General features: G+C 41.6%; 1 protein-coding gene across 2 annotated transcripts in view; it reads right to left on the minus strand.

The window, feature by feature from the left end:
* brinp1 (bone morphogenetic protein/retinoic acid inducible neural-specific 1) overlaps window positions 1-19,689 on the minus strand; it is a 220,532-nt gene that overhangs the window by 125,108 nt on the left and 75,735 nt on the right. For both annotated transcript variants that reach the window (XM_037752821.1, XM_037752820.1), the window contains one exon: window positions 7,988-8,255. In XM_037752821.1, the coding sequence (XP_037608749.1) occupies window positions 7,988-8,205 (218 nt within the window). In that variant the 5' untranslated portion in view covers window positions 8,206-8,255. The remainder of the gene's footprint in view (window positions 1-7,987; window positions 8,256-19,689) is intronic.

Below are 19,689 nucleotides of genomic sequence, written 5' to 3' on the forward strand. Positions count from 1 at the left end.
CTCACACACTTTTAGCACCTTCCTGTCTCACCCGCCTAATGGCATCTCAGACCCCCTCACGATGTCTCTGTCCTCTTTCTACAGTCTGTTTCATCCAGCCTGACTTCCTGACTGCCTCTCTCCTTCTTCTCTTCCTTTGGCTACAGCCTGCTGAATTAAACATCGCCGCGGCCCCTCTCAGCAAATCTGCCGACTACATCAAATCCGCCTTCCCCTCGCTCTATCCAATTACAGATGGCTCATCCAAACTAATTCAAGACCTGAGTCGGACAAATGTTACACCTTGTTTCTGTTTAAAACAAACGGGGGCCCAGATCAGCGCTGACGGACGGGTCCAACACGCCAAACACGTGAGGAAACTCGGTGTGCTTTTGTCATTGTTGCTCGTTGGTCATCGAAGAATGGGAACAAATTAGTCAACAGATGATGCTATGCTAATAACAAATTCAAAGAAAAATGGAGGATTAAAAAAAAAAAAAAATGGAATAAAAAATGAAGTCTATCTGTTTGATGAACAGTTTAAATGAGAGACTGAATAAAAGAAGCTGTTTGCACATGCAAATTAGAGCTGCAGATTATTCATTCAAGGTTTAGTGCTGATCAAGTGGTTGTCTGTGAACTGATTATAGTTAGGAATAATTAATATCACAGAGGAAATGTTCAGTTAGAGATATGCATAATGCGCTTGCATTGGATATAACCACGTTGTGCTGCTCAAACATGGCAATAAAGCTGAGTGTTAAAGAAAGAATGCTTATTTTAAAACTCAAAGCACACATCTACATGAATGGGATACAGTATATGTCCTTATGGTGAAGCAGGCGGTAACCTCTGGTTCTAAAAAGTGAAGCCAGCAGGGGGCAACTCCTCTGGTTGCAAATATGCTTTAGGGCATGGCTACCACGGCGTTGTCCGGTCTGGGAGTTGTCTGTGTTTTCATCTTACAACTTTAACCCTTTCACAGTGTGTTTTCAGTTTTGGAAAGTTAATTATAACAATTTGGTCAAATAAAAACATCTGATTCTAGTATTCTAGTATTCTTATTCTTAGCTAGTAGCCCTCATTTGCGTAAATGAGGGCTACTAGCTAGCTTGCACATGTTCACACGCCTGCTCTACCAGGTGAGCTACAGCGGCGCCCACATTTTCAACATTTGACCCCTGTCTTTTTTCGCACTGCTAGTCAGTCGTACAACACCTGCTGTCAAACAATGATCTGAGAGGCAATTGTACAGGCGACAAACAAACACGATAAAACCAGTTATTCATTGAATTTTGGAGGTGTTTTTATGTTTAAAGGTCCAATATCATGCTCATTTTTAGGTTCATAGTTGTATTTTGTGTTTCTACTAGAACATGTTTACATGCTGTAATGTTCAAAAAACACATTATTTTCTTCATACTGTCTGCCTGAATACACCTGTCTGAAATGCTCCGTTTTAGTCCATTTCAATGGAATTGCATTGCTAGGCAACAGTTTGGGTCCATGTGTACTTCCTGTAAGCTGATGTCATTCACATACACTGCAACAGGAAATAAACTGGGACACATTAAGAATGTTTATGTTTAAAATCGTGTAATGGTCTATATATTGTATATTTGTGACATCACAAATGGACAGAAATCCTAACGGCTTGTTTTAAACGCACAATTTCTGAATACAGGCTGTGTGTATTTCTCTGTATATTGAGCGTTTTGATACTTTCACAGTATTTATATAGCACTTAAACCTGCTTTATAATATAAAAGACCTGAAAATCTCACATTTACAATATGGGACCTTTAAACTCAAGATTGCAGCACTTTTTTGGCCACGTACTATAGTGTACCAATTTTGTCATTGTCAATTTAAGCACAGTTCTGCAGGAGCTTGCCATGATGGTCGCCAAGAGGCTGTTTGGCTCGACTTCTTAGCGAGCTAGCTATTAGCTTCAGAAAGCCGTGTAATGTTTATTTTTGTGTTGGGAAATCAGTTGATGCAGCATAACTCACATAAAAAACAGCTTTTTACTGCTGAATCATCCTAACGGACCGAAATGAAATAAAGCGAGACAGAAATACGGGCCAGCAGAGATTAACTATATTACAGAAGCTAAGATATCATTCCCAGTTTTTGTGTAAAACAGAAAGGAGGCTCTGTCTCAGATGAGAAGAGGCAGGCGATTAAAGAGAAATAGCAACATCTGAGAGTTCATGCTTGTTTTTGTTTTTTTCTTTGAGCAGAGTTATAACCATTTTGGTAACATATGTATGTGCAAGCTATTTCCAACGGTTTTAATGAGTCAGTAATTTAGTATAGCGATAATAGATGTTTTACTGGCTTTGCAATTATCTTCAACAGTGCCGTAAAACTTACAACAGCTCAATTTTCGTTTTTAAAATGAGTGTGTTAGTTTTCTACAGAGCGTCGATATTTTAACTGATTGTCTGCTTTTGTTATTATTACCACGGACAACATGTTTCAATCCATTTCCAAGTATTCTATTTTCCACAGAACATTACAGGGTTTTGTTCAAAACCTTGGATAGATTTTGAGGTCTTCACGAGCCCTGAGTCCAATGACGAGAGTGCCTCTATCAACCCCTCTCTGTTCATTCCCTTCAGCGTGTCTTTTCAAAGTGTGATCAATCAGAACTATTCATTTTCATAAATATTTTTATTCTAAATAACAACCCCCTTCCATCTCCCCTTCTCTTTGATTACAGTGCAATGCTGATTTGAGGCCTTTAAAATGCATTAATGGCGACCAGATTTGCATTTATATTGGTTTTTCACTCAGGCACACACAAGAACCTGAGATAGAGCTCCGCGAACAAAGACCAAAGAGAGAACACGCATTATCTGAAACACATTCGACCCCATAATAGAGTACAAGCAACAGAATGAGAGATGCTAGTGTGAGCAAAAACAGGCCGTCGAGTTTCAGCGCGAACAGAGCCGCTCGGTGATACACATTATTCAGCTGCAGGTCTGATGCAGGAGGCAGTATGCAGCCAGCAGTGAAAGTGGCTTTCTTTTGACTGATGAATACCATATAGGAAATGTACACTTATGCATAACAGGGGAGGTGGGAAAAAAGAGATTCAGTTTGCAATCAGCAGTGACACAGTGCTGACGATTACTTACACAAAACGCACTCCAATCATTTTCTTTAAGAGACATAAGTCCAGAGGGAGAGGATAATTGGTGCCTTGTGGCGTGTCTTTCCCCCCCTTCAAGCGACTGTGACCTTTTCAGAGCGCTGGCACTTCCTAAATCTGTGTTTATCCTTCAAATTAGGCGCAATGCCCATGTCATTAAAGATGGGGCAGATTTGTTTGTCGCTGATCAGGTTGGCATTGTCCGCCGCGGCGTGCCTCCGGGGTAATCTCTCTTGATAAGGGAATCCGAAAGGAATGGATGCTTTGTCTCTCTGCAAATCTGATTCAACCACTTTCCACCACTAAATCGTCGAGGCAAGAGAAAGTCCCCGGGGAAATTTACAAAGCGATTCAGTTCTCATTGCTGGTTAGAGCAGAGCACACGGCTGGGCAATCATGTGCGCGAGGAGGACCGAGGGTATGTATGATTTCATTCCAACCAAACACTACACCAGCTGATGTCACTGATTTCCTCCCCCCCCCCCTTCCTCCCCAACTCTGGTTGAAGATGTACTAATCATTGAAATTAACTGGGTTGTCCAGGTTGGGATGAAAATCCTTGGAAAACGCTCGGCACCTCTGGGAGAATGTTTCACACCCTCGGTGATATGTATTCAATGTTCAAAAGCATCTTTCATTTAGTCCACTAATGCAGCAGTACAGTTCACTAACTACTGTATTATATACAGCGTGTACTGTATCAGTGGCAGCTGGTGATTCAAAAAAGTGGGGAGGACAGGAGGAAAACCAACCCACGGCGTCATGTTATTTTACACTAGTTGGCTACTTTTCTCTACTTTCTTTCTTTATTAGGGGTGTGACGAAATATCGTGCCACGAAATATCGCAAAATAAAAACGTGACTATATGCATCGTCGAGACAAAAAACTGAATCGTGATATCAGGGCATAAAAGGTACTGCGTACATACGGGCTCCGGGGCTAAGGCTACAGCCTCTTCCTGCTGCTCTGCGAGGCATATAGAAGGAGGCTGAGTACACGTCATATCTTTGGGCCCAACACATGCGCAGTAAAATCTGGTCTGCCCTCGCCAAAATTGAACCAATCGCAAAGCACCGCCGCAGCTTCAGTTACACTGCGCATGTGTCGTATCCTGAGAGCCATGTCCGCCCGTGACCCAGCCTCCTTTCATAGGCCCAAACACACACAGCGCAGTCAGCAAACAGCTGATCAGAGATGCCGCGGTGGAGATGAGTTGATGCTACGGTCGTTGCTGTAAGTAAGTGCAATAAAACTTTGCAAGTGTAAAGCCAAGATACGTTATTACACCTGTTCAACAAGCATAAACACGATGAAACGGTTAAACATCTAGGAAAGCAACGTTTCAATCTGCTCTGTCAGCTGTCGGCTTGCGGTACACAGCTAACTGTAAACACGTGTCAGTTATTTAGTTGAGTTGTGACTGAAACTAAAGCTGGCAGTCGGCTGTGTAGTCTAACTGTTTAGGTTAGTTTGTCATGTATCTTACTAGTAAACCGGCTACTTTTTCATTCATATATTTTCATCATTCAAGCTTTGTTAAAATTATTGTCATAATATCGTATCGAGATCCTTAACCCAATATCGTGTATCATATTGTATCGTGAACTGAGCGAATCGTCACACCCCTATTCTTTATTAAAAAAAAGAACATAATTCACATTCAGTATAACAATAACAAAAAGAGCTAGGGGTATATCACACTAAGCAAACATATTAAAACCTACATATATTTCACATATTGCTCAACATCCTTCAGGAAAAAAACAAAATACGGTATTTATTGTTAAATTTATATTTATGAATAAAAGATTAAAAGAAAACATATCAAATTTATTATAAGAAAATATTATTTTGGGTTTTTTGAAGACACCAAACACCACATTTTCCCGTAATAATATCTTTAAAGATATGATCAATGACAAATCTGCAAAGGTCTTTATGTTTTTTCTTTTTTTAATTTATGCATGTAGTGATTGAAAGGGAAATATTTATGAATAATTTTTAAGGACACATTCTCTCTTGTCTTGCCGCGTCATTTCACATGTTTTGGCCAATCACAGATAAACATGAAAAAAATGAAATACATCAAATAGATAGAAGAGGTCCCGCCTCAAGGGAGGACAGCAGCATCCCTTCCTCCCTTGCCCCCTCCGCCACTTGCCAGCCTGCCCTGCAGGTGTCGCTGTTGAAGCATTATAATTAGAATTGATTAAATAATGGATTTTTTCCAAAGACGAGAGAAAAATATTTTATAAATTATACTGAGTTTTGGGAATGGTTTATTTCAGCCAATTACTCTTTTTATTATTTTGATCTCCCTCTTAGAGGCAGAGGAGCAACCTCTTCTGCCTCTATGGACCAGCCTCCACTGTACTGTATGTTATAGTACTGGATATGTTCAAAGTCCTCATGTGAGGCAAATCACTTAGAACATAGCACTAAAAGTCAAAGGAATCTATCAAACTTGACTTTGTCTGACAGTTCTACAGATGTCTGACAGATGTGAAAGTGGATTGTTGATTGTCATTGTCTAATTTTTAATGAGGAAAACATCAAATTCTTCACACACTTAATGGGAGATTTAATTGTCTTGTCACGAGGAAAGGGGATATCTAGCGATGATGGCTGAATTTGATGCCACTAATGGTTTGTTAAGAGGGAGAAACAACACGAGCCACCTGGGCCCCGCCGACGTTTCCCAGCAGCCCCCAACATGCAAACACACGCTCTCTGTTTTAATAAATCACCGCGGCATCACAGGCAGCACTCGACGGCTGTACAGCGTCGGTTGGAAGAGCGGCTTCAGAAGTTTTTTTGCCTCAGAGATTCATGTCTCTGCGCAACATCCCGCTCTGTCAAGTTACACATTATGCAAATGCATTGTTTACTGTTCATGTGACAATATCAAGGCACGAAAAAGCCAGTGGGGACCCGGGGCTGTGGCAAGTTACCAAGAGAGACGGAGCGGAGAGACGGAGAACAAACTCTGTGAAAGAACTGCCAAAGGAATGTAGCAAATGACTCTCTTGCTCTTTTCTCAGTCTTTCTATACTTGTGAGTTAGCAGACTAGGGATCAGGGATGCAAGGAAATCAAAGCACGTCATTCTCAGAAAGAGGGTTTCCATCCATCTAATTCCTCGTCCTCATTCTCTGTATGTAACAAATAAGGAGATGTTCGATGCAAAGCAAACTACAGGGGTGGAAAATAGAAACCATGCTGCAATTACTGACTGTCAAACTGCATGATATGGTAACCAGTATATAGATGACAGAAGAAAATAGTTGAGCACATACAGTATAAAAATCAGTGATCAGTGGTTTAAAGGGACTATATGTAACTTTCAGAATGTCTTGTTAACAGCGACACCTGTGGCCGTTAAGTCAACGAAAGTCAGCGCAGGTTCGCTCGCGCTTGCTCGCTCTACATAGACATGAACGAGCATCGCTCAAAACAGTGAGGCGACACACGTCAGTTAAAACCACAATATCACTCTATATTTCACCTTCTCTATATTTCACCTGCTTGGCAGTAATGTTAGCTGACCAGACGAAGGTCTCTCCATGAATCACTGCTGATCCTAGTGTTGGCTTTTCCTGCTTCAGCCCCGCTGCTTCAGCCTCCAGGGCTGAAGCAGCGGGGCTGAAGTAGGAAGAGAAACGTTATCATCTCCGACCGCTGCCGGAGTGAACAGGGAGACGCAGCACTTGCAGCATTTATTTCTGCACAAACGTCCACTGTGCATTCACTAGATATTCTCAGAGCTAAACTAACTCTTCTGCAGTGTGGAGTGTGCGCGCATGAACGTGAGGTGGAGCGAGAACGCGCGTTGTATGAGTGAAGGCAAGCAGGCAGTGGAGCTGTCTGAACAGCGTAGCCACACGCGAGCGTGCATATGCGGGCGTGCATATGCAGGCGCGCATTTGCAAGCGCACATATGCGAGCGCACATGAGCGCGCATAGGACACCGACCCGGTAGATTTATACGTGTAAAAAGCTACAAACAGTCCCTTTAAAGACAGAAGTATTTTTTAATGTTGTTAATACAGTTTAGGGCTAGGGTTAGCATGACAAAATTGAGAACTATGAGTTCATTAAGTTGTTATCATGTATTTTTGGTATGTATATCAATGGTATTTTGACGCACATTTTGTATTTAACAAAGATTGCGCCTCTTGCGATTTGAAAAATTGCAGTAGGCCATATTACGGTATCGATAAAATTTGGATTAATTGTGCAGCCCTAGCCCGGATATTCACTGGCTACACCGGAACCCCAGAAATATAGCCTCTTGCACACATAGCTATATCCGCCATCATACCGATAGCAGATGGGGTCTGAGATTGCATATTTCGTAATGTAAAACTCATTGTTTGACTAATAAAAGCTAATGAAAAGTAATATTACAGCTTATGATTAAGTTACCTATAAAACCAGTTGCTAAGTGTCTTTCTAAAAATATAACCCCGGTGATGTCGTCAGGGTTATCTCGGCTTGGGATAGGAGACTACAATTCATAACCTAAGCCTGTGTTACAAAACTGGAGCGTGTAGTTCGAAAGACTTTTAAATTGGATTATGCAAAGGAATGTAGGATCCAGTATTTTTGGATTTCAATCCGTGACTAAGAGTGGGAGCGAAAGTCCTAGCAGAGTAACTTATTAATATAAGAAAAAGACGGTGCTGAGAGTGGTCGCACGTCAGTATAAAAGATGCACACATAATAGGGTCAAAATGTACACAGTGCAGCTTTTTGCAACTAAAATAGAAAAAAAAAAAAAACATTAAAAGAGACAGATTCTTAAAAAGCCTGCGAGGCATCAGTACACAGCTCGGAAAGTGAACTCACCTATAAATTTTATATCTGGTCGTAAATCCTTGGCGGAATCTTTCCACAAAGGACAGATAACTCCGAGAGTGGTGGAAAGGTCCACGGTCAGAGATGAGCCAGTCATATTGCTTGGTGACATGTTGTTCAGTGGCCAACGGGTCCTGGCGGGAAGACTGAACTGTTATATGGTCCCATATAAACAGGAAGCAGATGACCTCAATAAACCTCCAGTTCATGCTTTTTTTTAAGCCGCTCTCTGTTCATTCTCGCTCCATTATGTGGAGACCTGATGGGAGAGAAGAGAAGAAGAAGAGGGAGGGGGGGAGACACAGAAAATAGAGAGCCGTTACATGACAAAGTCTATTTTAGCAGCACGAGAAGATGTCATAGAGTTAGGTTAATTGTGTTGTACTGAACAAATAAGACAGTGCCCTTGTCATTGTCACTTTACTGTGACATGATGTGTATTTATTTTCTCCTCTTCCTCAGATCGTTCACCCTTCATGCCTCTCTGGAGTTTCTCCACACACAGATTGCGCCTCTCCATATGAGGACTGTTACCCTTTTTGCAGATGAGCATGAAGTACATCCTCAGCTGTGTGGTTCTCTCTCTTTTTTTTTAACATCTAATTGGTGTCATGATAACTTCTGACAAGGTTAGAAGACGGCTTTACGATATGTTATGACACCCAGCCCGCTAATGTGGAAGAACAGCATCTCCCTTTTACCCAGCGGTGTCAATTACTGCTGGAGGAAACTTTCAACTATTGACTTGTGACTTCATGAATTGTTAAAACAAATGTGATACACAAGATTGCCTTTTTCATCAAATACAAAAGCTCAATTTGGTTCCGCCGCAGCTGCTACGGGGTTGTTAATACAATTGTATTAATGCCCTTAGCTTTGCAAAATGGCACCGTGATACCAAATGTAACCCGGCGTCCTATAAATATTTTAGAGACAATGCATTTTATTTTTAAGCCGGGCACACAGATCAGCAAAGTATACGGGAACAGGTCGTCTAAAAACAGGCCAGATTTATGGTGTGCCTTTATTTAAAAAGCAGACAATATAGGCTACACCTAACACTGACCGGATTGGGCGACTCACAGTAAATGTAACTAAGCAAAGAATACAGAAATATGATTAATATTCTGATACAGCATAGTACAGCATTTATTTCCTGTTGCAATTATCTTAAAGAGCTCCATTACATTGCAAAAAAAGCACGACATTTAGCAGCATCACATCCAGCTTAATGGAAGAAAGAAAAAAAAAAAATCTTGAAAGCATTTCACTGTTTCAAACTGAACATTCAAATGATACATTTCCTCATTTTGCATTGACTGCGCACATTATTATCCACTTGGAAGTGAAATTATGTCTCTTAGTTACTGATAAGGAAACGATTTCCATCAGTAATTGCGTTTAAGAACTTTGGCCCCTGGCCGTGGAGCACCCAACAGTGTGCTATCAAGTGCTACGGTATGCAAAAAAAATCCTCCCCCCTTTCATGGTTTATTAGACAATAACACATCATAAAAGAGCAGGGAAAATTTAATGGGCCTAATCTTTTCCCGTTAAATAGACGATGAGCTGCTTGATTGCAAAAGTTAAAGAAATCACAGTGGCATACTTAAAGGGAGATTTTTTTTTTCCTTTAAAATTACTGTGTCAGTTTCTTATGACGCCTTAAATTAATCAGTATTTTATTATTTAAACATTGCTTCACCTACTTTGCCAAAGGAACAGGGAACAATCTGGGATCATTTGAATACATCTACTAGTGTAACTAATTATAATTATACTGCCATATTTGAAGTATAATCAATTCTTAAAAAAGCTGATTGTATTGCAATCTCAACTATCAACTGATAATACGGCATTTCAGCTATAATTGCACGTTTGACAGAAGGAAAACAAGCCCTCTCTTTCACCCTATCAAACCAGATACTCAGTGGCAATGACAAAATATGACAGCGTGCTGAACAGGCCCATTTTGGGCTAATTACGTACGACTAATTTGAGCTCAGCTGTCAAAATGAAACAATACGTAATCTGATAGCGAGGAGCAATGCTGAGCAGGGGATTGATAGTAATGTGCTTTGGTGTGAAGATGGGGTGTGAGTGGGAATTTTTCATGGGAAAACAAAAGCTGTATGAGAAAATGTGTCAGTGAATATTTATAAAAAATGAATTGATTTCAATGGATTCCTTAACTTATTGACTACAAAGTTCACTATGACATCTTGTTGACATCTTTTGTTGGCACTGTTTATGAATACAAAACGCATCTATGAGAGTACAATTTGTTTATATTTTGATTATTTTCATCAATCGTGACCACACTAGGTGTTATTTTTATGTAGACAAATCATTTTTTTTTTTTAATAATACATTCACAGAGCTTTTAGAAAGGTGTCAAATAAAAGTATGGCTTTTCCTGAAAAAAAAAATGTTTGATGGTGAATAAATTATTTTCAAAATTTGGACTGGTCCAAAATTTTGTTTATCTCTGTGGAAGATGTCTGACCTTTGTTTCCCACTTCTAATGAGGCTTGTTAGCCAATAGTATCATGTGTATATATCTGTGTCGTCAGAGATCAAGTCGCCAATTAGTGTGGAAAAAACGGGTAAATAGAGATAAAAGGAAGCGACCTCTGCCATGCCTGACCGCACTGACACTGGTGTCACCAGCAGGCTGTAGAATATGCAAATATTAACTGTGTCAACAAGTGACAACTGACGCTACCACATATGAGCTATCTTAGCTTAATCGCCCGAACAACAATAACCCATAAAATTACAATACGGCATATTTAAACTAGGGCTGTCAATGTTTATGTGATAATAACAAATTTGTTTTAATGCCACTAATTTCTTGTCCCGGGATCAGTGTTAAAGCTAGAGTGAGGATACTGGTATCATATGAAACTAGAAAAACCTAAAGAATCCACTGGTACCAACCATGTCATACTAGCTTATAATGCCAAATAACGCTACAATAAACGCTAAATTTTGGCGAGAAAAACCTGTCATGGCCATTTTCGAAGGGGTCCCTTGACCTCTGACCTCAAGATATGTGAACGAAAATTGGTTCTATGGGTACCCACGAGTCTCCCCTTTACAGACATGCCAACTTTATGATAATCACATGCAGTTTGGGGCAAGTCATAGTCAAGTCAGCACACTGACACACTGACAGCTGTTGTTGCCTGTTGGGCTGCAGTTTTGCCGTGTTATGATTTAAGCATATTTCTTTATGCTAAATGCAGCTCTGTGGGTTTCTGGATGATATATGTCATTGTCTTGTGTTGTTAATTGATTTCTAGTGATAAATACACATACATTTGCATAAAGCAGCATATTTGCCCGCTCCCATGTTGATAAGAGTATTAAATACCTGACAAATCTCCCTTTAAGAAATAATTATTTTGGCCCAGGTTAGATATGCGTTAAATATGGTAAAAACTGTCCTAAATTTGTTTAAAGTGGTGCCACAAAACAGACATTTTCGAAAGGCATGAACAAAATACTCTGATATTCACTTTTATTATTACATATGGAACCTTCACCCTAAAGTTAATGTATGCTCTTCATTGCCTCGCTACCATAAAAATCCATTCTGCAGTTGACCCAGAGGCTTAGTCATTTCTACCAGCTGAGGCGTCATTTGCTGTCTGAATCCCCCGAAACCTCCCGCAGTGAGTGCATCTACATTCATACGGCCACATGATGAGAGTAAATTCTCAGTGCTTCTTTCTTATAAAGCCTGTTTCTATCCGTATAACTAAGATCTCTCTATCTTCTGCTGCCATGAAATCCTATTAATCTCATGCCAGATTTTCTGCTTGTTTGCTTTGTGGGTTTTGCATCTGAACATTATCACACCTTAAACCAAAATTTATTGCTGGATAAAAGGCACTCTGGTTCACAAACGGCACCGAGCGATAAAGAGGAATAGTGGACAAATATGAGTCATCTAAGCTCTCAGGGTGACATGGATGTTGTCATATTTTTGTTATATGAAATATTTTCTCGGTATTAAAAGATCCCATATGTCTTGATAAAAAGAAGAGGTATTATGAAAAGGAAAATATCCAATGAGGACAAAAAATAATGGTGAAAAATGTTGTTTTTTGTATCATTATTAGAAGAAAGGCTTGATCAGAATGAATGTATGCCCACATCCCGATCCCCACTTTACTGAATCAATTCACACTGGCGTAGAAAAAAAAAAAACACTGTCCACATGAGGTGGGTGTGATGGACATTTGGTATTTTGGGGGTTGGAGCCATGTCGTGCAATGCACCAGCTGCACAGCTGGAAATGGGCTGGGGTTAGGAATCGGATACACTCGTATTCCTCCCTTAAAAATTATGCAAAGTCTACGTCACGCTGCTCCTTCAGTTTAAATATGGAAGCCACAGAGAACAGTCGGGAGCATTTACTACACACACAAAAAAAAAAAAAAGAGTCTCTCAGGAATAAACTTGCAAGAATTGCTGACTCACCAAGAACAAATATGCAGCTCTGTAAATAAGCCACTGAGGGCGGATGATGTTAAATTAGCTTGGGAGGAGATAACACATTTGGTTAATAATTGCTGCCCGGGTCCTGCGAGTACTGTTGTCCGATGTAGGGAAACAGTTCAATGCCATCACAAGGAGAGCCAAACAATTTGGTGGGGAACCGAGGGGACAGTTTAACAACTGGATGGGGGCCATCCGCTATAGTCCCGTCCCTCACTGGTACTGAGATGTGACTGCATCTGCAAAACCAGCCAGCTCAAATGTTGAAGCTTAAGGGAGGAAATCTGGGGACTTGCGGGTGCTGTTAACAAAATCAGTGATTGGGTCTTTCAGGTCAGAAACTGCATTCTCAAACATTTCAAGTTATAGTGATACAAACGTGGATGGATTTGATGAAACATATTGTACTGATGTTGGACAAATGTACATTTAATTTAGAAATATGTCTCTTGTTCATTTTGAAAAGAGAAATGATAGCACTTTTTTTTGTAATTCCGAAAAGTCAAACTTCATAAAGAACTACATTTTCATCAATACACATGAGGAGCTACAGGAGCCAATGTCACACCCACATCAAGGTCAGAGAAGCTGCGGCCGTGGTTCGGGAGGGTGACTTTGATAAAGCAGCTCCACCGCCCAATCACTACTGAGCAGACATGGGCTCCAAATTACCGAGTACCGAGTACCGATACGAGTACTTCTCTGTGCCAAAAGACCCTCGTTAACAGCCAGCTGGAGGGTGTGAGCGACACACGGCAGGCTGGGGAGTCCCACATACGAGGCGGTGCGTCGAGACCGGCTCTAGGTCGGCTTGGGAAGGCTCGGGGCGAAGGTGCTCCCCGGGGCCGTGGCCAAAGTGTCACCTGGGCGGACTGTCCTCAGTGCGCCCCAGCCGCGTTGTGCCCCCAGGGCGAGGCTCGGCCCACGTAAAAGGTGCCAGGGGTCTGCGGCGAGGTCTGCAACCCACCCGACCCGTCTTGAAACACGGACCAAGGAGTCTAACGGTCACGCGACTCAGAAGGTGCAAGCAAAACCCCGTGGCGCAATGAAAGTGAAGGCCGGCGCGCGCCGGCTGAGGTGGGATCCCGGCCCCGCGGGGTCGGGCGCACCACCGGCCCGTCTCACCCGCACCCTCAGGGAGCTGGAGCGTGAGCGCGTGCGATAGGATCCGAAAGATGGTACTAGTATCGGTATCGGTGCATCCCTACTCCAAATGATGTCAAAATCTCAAGGTTGCAGCTCCCGTATCCGTGATATTTTGGCTTCACTTCTGTACAGTAGGAGGACGTGGAGATGCGTTGTCCATCTTTATGTACAGTCTATAGCTACAGCGTACATATCCATTCTGTAAATTACTCTTCCTGTCTTCTCTTCTGAGAAAAAAATCTGAAACCCAAATTTATATTTTCCATTTTTTTTTTTTTGGTTTTACTATGGCGCCCCCTAGTTTTGCAAATAATTTGACAGAATGCTGTTCCAAAATTTGCAGATGAAGACCTTGTTTCGATACCACCAATCAAATATTGCATAAAGCAGCATCGGCAGCAGTGTTTCCCAAACTTTTTTTTCTGGGTACCCACTTTTTAAAAATGACAAACCATCGCGACCCAACTCACAACAGGCCTCATCTATAAATCGTGAAAGGAGCAAATTTGTGCGTAAATTAACATTCCTGATGTTTAATTTTCCGCATCACCTTATATTACCTTTGATAGGTAAACCAGCCATTTCAAAGAGATCGAAGTTTGATAAATCACAACTTTGTTTCATGCATGCGTTATTGAAAACATGTGCCGACCTTAATAAAATCTTCCTGCGACCCAGCTGTGGGTCCCGACCCAGTCTTTTGTTAATGACTGTTCTATCATATACCGAGCAGACGGTCACACTGAGCCAGACAGCAGCCTGCTACACGACACAAGAGCCACACAAGACTTAGAACAACAACCACATTAGCTCTCCTGCTTCTCATCCCGCTCACAAACATGAACGCACGTTTCGTCCTCAGCTTGTTGAACGAGCCACTAAACAAACATTCGCCGAGGAAAAGTGCACTGCTGTTTGCGAGGCTCGATGGTTAATTAGGCTGCTCAGCTGCAGCGCATTAAACAGCATGTAAACGTACCTGCAGATGTCACTTCGGTCCGGTTATGTGCTGGTGTGGTTCTTACCCTTCAATACCGCTAACAACATTCTGTCTACACCATGACATGTAGGCTACAGGGCAAGTTTGTTTACGTTGTCTCTCCTTCCCTGCGGTGCAACACCGGCACTCTGGCAGCCTGCCAGCTGCTGTCAATCACACACACACATATCCGACGAAAAAAGGGGCATTTTGGACATCTCCCCGACGACAGTTTTTCCTCCTTTTGACAATAAAAAACTATTAATAATACATTTTAAGAAGTAGACAATTTTTGAGCCATACCCCACCATCTCAGGCCATGTTAGTTTCATATTATTTTATAACATAAAAATTGCACATTCAACCATAAACTCAGTCACCCTTACCAAAAATGAAATGTATTGTCAACTCCTTCCTGATATTAAGAGCCTAAATTTGCAGGGCTGGTCCAATCAATCCATTTTAATGAGTTAGAGTTAACAAATTACACTTTTTTCCACATTTCACGAGTGTTTTTTGCAAAAAATAAAGCACCAAATGTTGTGCACTCCACTCCATCAACCTCCTAGAATTTTTCAAACTCTCTCTCCATCCCGAGCTATATTTGTGTCGTCCTGTTGCTGCATGAAATCATAACTCACTCGGATCCCATTCCGCACATTTGTTTGTTGTTGGTATGTCAGAAATATTCTTTATCTTCTGGTTATTTGCAGATTGCTGTTATTTTGCGGTAGTGGATTAGCGAGAGAGACAGAGAGAGAGAGGAAGAGACAGAGAGTGGATCACATTTACCCTTGAATAAGCAGGGTGAAAAGGGGAGGATGTCTGCTTCAGGAAATCACAAGACGGGGACAAGGGGAGGCTTGTTTCCCTCCATCCTCTTTTTAAACAGCCTTATTCATGCCGCAACTCCTCCTCCATTCTGGTTCATTCAAGGGGATTCAATCTCCATTCTGGTCCCGTCACTAGCTTTGCCAATCAATTCCTCTCTCCCCTGTGTGGGGCCCCTAAGTGTCCCTCTTTATTCTATAAAGTTCATAAGAATGGGGAGGCTTGTTCTCCTTATTTGTATTCTAAATCCCAGGGAGGCAAGAGATCAGGGTAGAATGAAGCCTTTTGCAGGGGAGACAGGTAGACTCCAGGGAATTAGAGCAGATATAATGTATTTCTGCACTCTCCATCTATCCGTTGCTCGTGCATGACACCTGGTCACCAATGTGTAATATTTATTTCTATTTTTTTAACTAAGCAGATGGAGTTCTCTCTGAACTGTTATCAGCAGAGACTGCCTCCGAGCGAATTAATTTTACAGTGATACAGGTATAATGCACGTAGTGAAGCGAAACCTTTGACGTAAGGTTACGGATGGCTGGCAGCCTCAAAAATACATTTTTATACTCCTCTGGGTTATTTTAACTTAGTCATATTAATATGACCTCAATGGGACTAAAGGGTGATGTGAGAGTGATGCCGGGGAAATGACAGAATGAGGAGAGTTGCATCTAAATATGCCAAACCGGTGTCATCTGAATTCATAAAATTATTATTGCACAGCTCACAGCCGTGTCTGGAGAGGCGTGGTAATGGTCTGCCACTTGCAATTGCTGGGAAGCAACAGAGGAATGGGAAGGCTGGGCCGTGGCTAACTTCATTTGTACTGGATTCCTTTCCCCCCCCCCAGAATATCTCGCCTCGGTCCTGTCGTATCTTTAAAAAAAAAAAAAAAAAAAGGACTGCAGTAGCACCCTGACCTTCAGAAAACACGGCTGACCAAGCAACACTGCGTTTGATAATTAAATTCTCTGGTTGGTCAGCAACCAATCAGCTCGGCCCGGGGATCAATGGCTGATTTTAAAGAGCAAACTAATTCACTAATGGTCAGAGTTATTCCAATTTACCTGGCTGCTGAATTATTGTGTCCAGATCTATTCAAGGGAGGATCAATGCGAGCCGTGGGAGAGGAGGCCGGGCGCATCTGTCATGTGAAGCAGCGCGAGGAGTGTGCTGCGAGGGTTTATTTGATAGCTGCCTAGTTGAACAGCGGCGAAGCGGGGGCGGTTTACGACTTGGTTTTAAACGGGAACCGTCGCTGTCATAAAGCAAACTAATTAATAAGGTCTCAGAGTAAGCAGGAGAGCAAACACCGTGGATGGTAAAGGTATAAGGTTTTTTGGGCGTGCGATTCAGATGAATTAAGCACATTGGCTAACCGAAGGGCAATTAAATTGAGCATGAAATAAAAGTGAAATTCATTTGCTTCATGAGGGATTCTGCAGCAAGGGAAATAAAAACATTGTGACACCTGAATGTTTTATATTTTTTTTATCCTAGCAAATTTTTCCCTCACCTTCACATTACTGTTAAGAATTGGACAGCTGTACTGATTATCGGTAGCATATGTCTCTTAAACACATTAAAGGGACGGTTTGGATTTTTTCGAAGTTGGGTTACCTACAGTCATAGACTGTATATAAGAAGTGGACGTAGTCACCATGACGTCACCCATTGGTTGGTGGACTGCCGTTTTGAAGCCTCGGGTTCAGCATTTTGGCCGACGCCATCTTGTTTTTTTGCAACCAGAAGAGCCGAGCATAAGAGTCACAAGTGGGGATAGCTAAGTACAACCGAATGCTAATTAGGACATTATTAGGTGACCGAAATTAACTTTCATGAACTGAAAACACACTGTGAAAGGGTTAAAGATGTGAAACGAAACAAGGACAAGGACAACATCCAGACCGGACAACGCTGTGGTAGCGACCTGTCATTCACAAGGTAGCCACGCCCTAAAGCATCCCCTGCTTTATGGTCTATTTGACTCTAAATGGGAGCATAATTTACGAAATGAACATCGTGCTGTATTAAAGAAGACTTGAAACTAGCGATTGAGACCATAAACTCATGTTTACAATTTTTACTGAGGTAATAAATCAAGTGAGAAGTAGGCTCATTTTCTCATAGACTTCTATACAATCAGACTTCTTTTTGCAACCGGAGAAGTCGCCCCCTGCTGGTTATTAGAAAGAATGCAAGTTTAAGGCACTTCAGCATTGGCTTCACTTTTCAGACCCGTATGTTGCCCACTGCCTACAGTAGATGGCGGTCGGCATACCCTCAAAAACAAACAGGGTGCAAAGCAATTTACTGCCGTGGACAGGGGCAGCAGCAAAACGTATTTTAGCCACCTAAAGAAAGGCTCACCTAAAAAAAGATTAGTATCAGTTCAAGTGTATGTATTTTGTATTTATAGTTTGTTTGTGTTAATGTGTGACTTTGGTGAATCCAAACTAACTCTTTGAAAACACCAAAGTCTGAGATTTGAGTGAGATTTTTAAAGAGCTTTAATCTAATTCTATGTCCCCCGTGTTCAGTGCCCTGGATAGCGCCGCTGCCGCACTACTGTACACACACGCACCTCTACAAACAACAAACAGCAATATCCGTCTGAGAATAACTAACATTATTAACGTTGAATATGAATAATGAATCATTTTGTGGGATAATTCCTTATTTCATGGGCTATTTTGGGATTTATACCTTATTATTACTTACATATAAAAAAAAAAAAAAAAAAAAAGTATTCGAAAACTGATTCAGAGGTCAATTATTGTTGCAATGGTTCGAAGCTTCGAAGCATTTGGGTCAGCACTGGTAAAAATATTCTAAATATAGTGTTCAGTTTAACAGATTTTTTTTGGTGAGCCTTTTTTTTATGCGGCTAAAATTCATTTTGCTAGCGGCCCCGTCCACAGCCGTACATTACTTTGCTCCTGTGCGGTAACTTCCGTCTGCTTCTCGAAACTGCCGGCGTGCTGACCGCCATCTACTGTAGGTAACACATATGGATAGGTACCTCATACAACCCCTTTAAGCGAAAAAGAGCACAACAGTAGTGATTTGCTCCCATATTCATCTCATTCCACGAGAAGGTGGTTTGCACTGATAGGAAAATACAGAAGGATTCTACCTCTTCAGCCAGCATGAGAGTCTTTCACCAAAGAGAATGAGATGCTAGTTAGAACAGGCAAGCCATTTGTCACCACATCCACCGCCGCTGCTGCATGCTACTGTGGCTGCATTACAGATGAAGATTGATCATTTGTCAACTCGCAAATTGGCTTTCAAGTGCTTTCTCTAATTACTCTGTGGTTTTATTGATGAGAAACCACTGACTGCTTTCCTTCGATTTACCTCACCGAGCGCGCTCTTTGTTTTGAATATGTTGTCTCTCACCTTCCTCTTCCAAAAGGCATTAGAGGAGGGCAAATAAAACGGGGGCGAAAAGCTCCAACCTTAACAGATTCTGCACGCTACCTCTTGTTGTAACGTTCCACTGAAACAATGTGAGATTAAAGGTAAAAAAAAAAAAAAAATACCAGAGCGAATTCCATTCCCTTAGCTGGTCACGCTAAAAATGCACCCAGAGGAGCCCCTGAGAGCCTGAATAGGAGGATGTAAATGACACTGTTCGCACTGCAGTCCTTCCTTGCTCATGCATGTAAATGTCAAGTGATGTTATCCACTGTATGGTTTCCCTTTGAAAAGGTTTTGACCAAAGAAAGGGATGAACAGGGAGAACGAGGATTTCTTAGAGGGAGTCTAAATGCGTTTATCTCCAAGATAAGTATAGGCCCTAATACAAATACACCCAAGGTGCTGCTGCTTTTCTCTCAAGGGTCTGCACACATTTGTTTTTCTTTGTCACATTTGCAACTGTGCATTAATATATCTGTTTTTTTTTTGTTACTGTAATTAGCAGCAGAGTCACACGGCAGCTCCTCCTTCCTCTTTTCCTCCCTTCTGTGACTGATCTGTCATAATTGCTTGTGTCTTGTAACATTTTATTCACATCTCGCTATCAGTGCCACGGGGCAGGGTGTGATGAAGTGTTGTTGCGAGGCAACTGCGAGGCTGCAATTGGAATCGCGGAGCTGCATTTCATTTCGCAGACATATGTGAGGGGAAGTATCACCTTATCGGGATGAGGGGCATGATTTGCTCATCCCATTTCAGTACCCGAGGTATACAGGACTCCGGTGGGGGGGGGGGGAAGAGAAATGTT

Source organism: Sebastes umbrosus, chromosome 19 (genome assembly GCF_015220745.1).
Source record: "Sebastes umbrosus isolate fSebUmb1 chromosome 19, fSebUmb1.pri, whole genome shotgun sequence".
NCBI lineage: Eukaryota > Metazoa > Chordata > Actinopteri > Perciformes > Sebastidae > Sebastes > Sebastes umbrosus.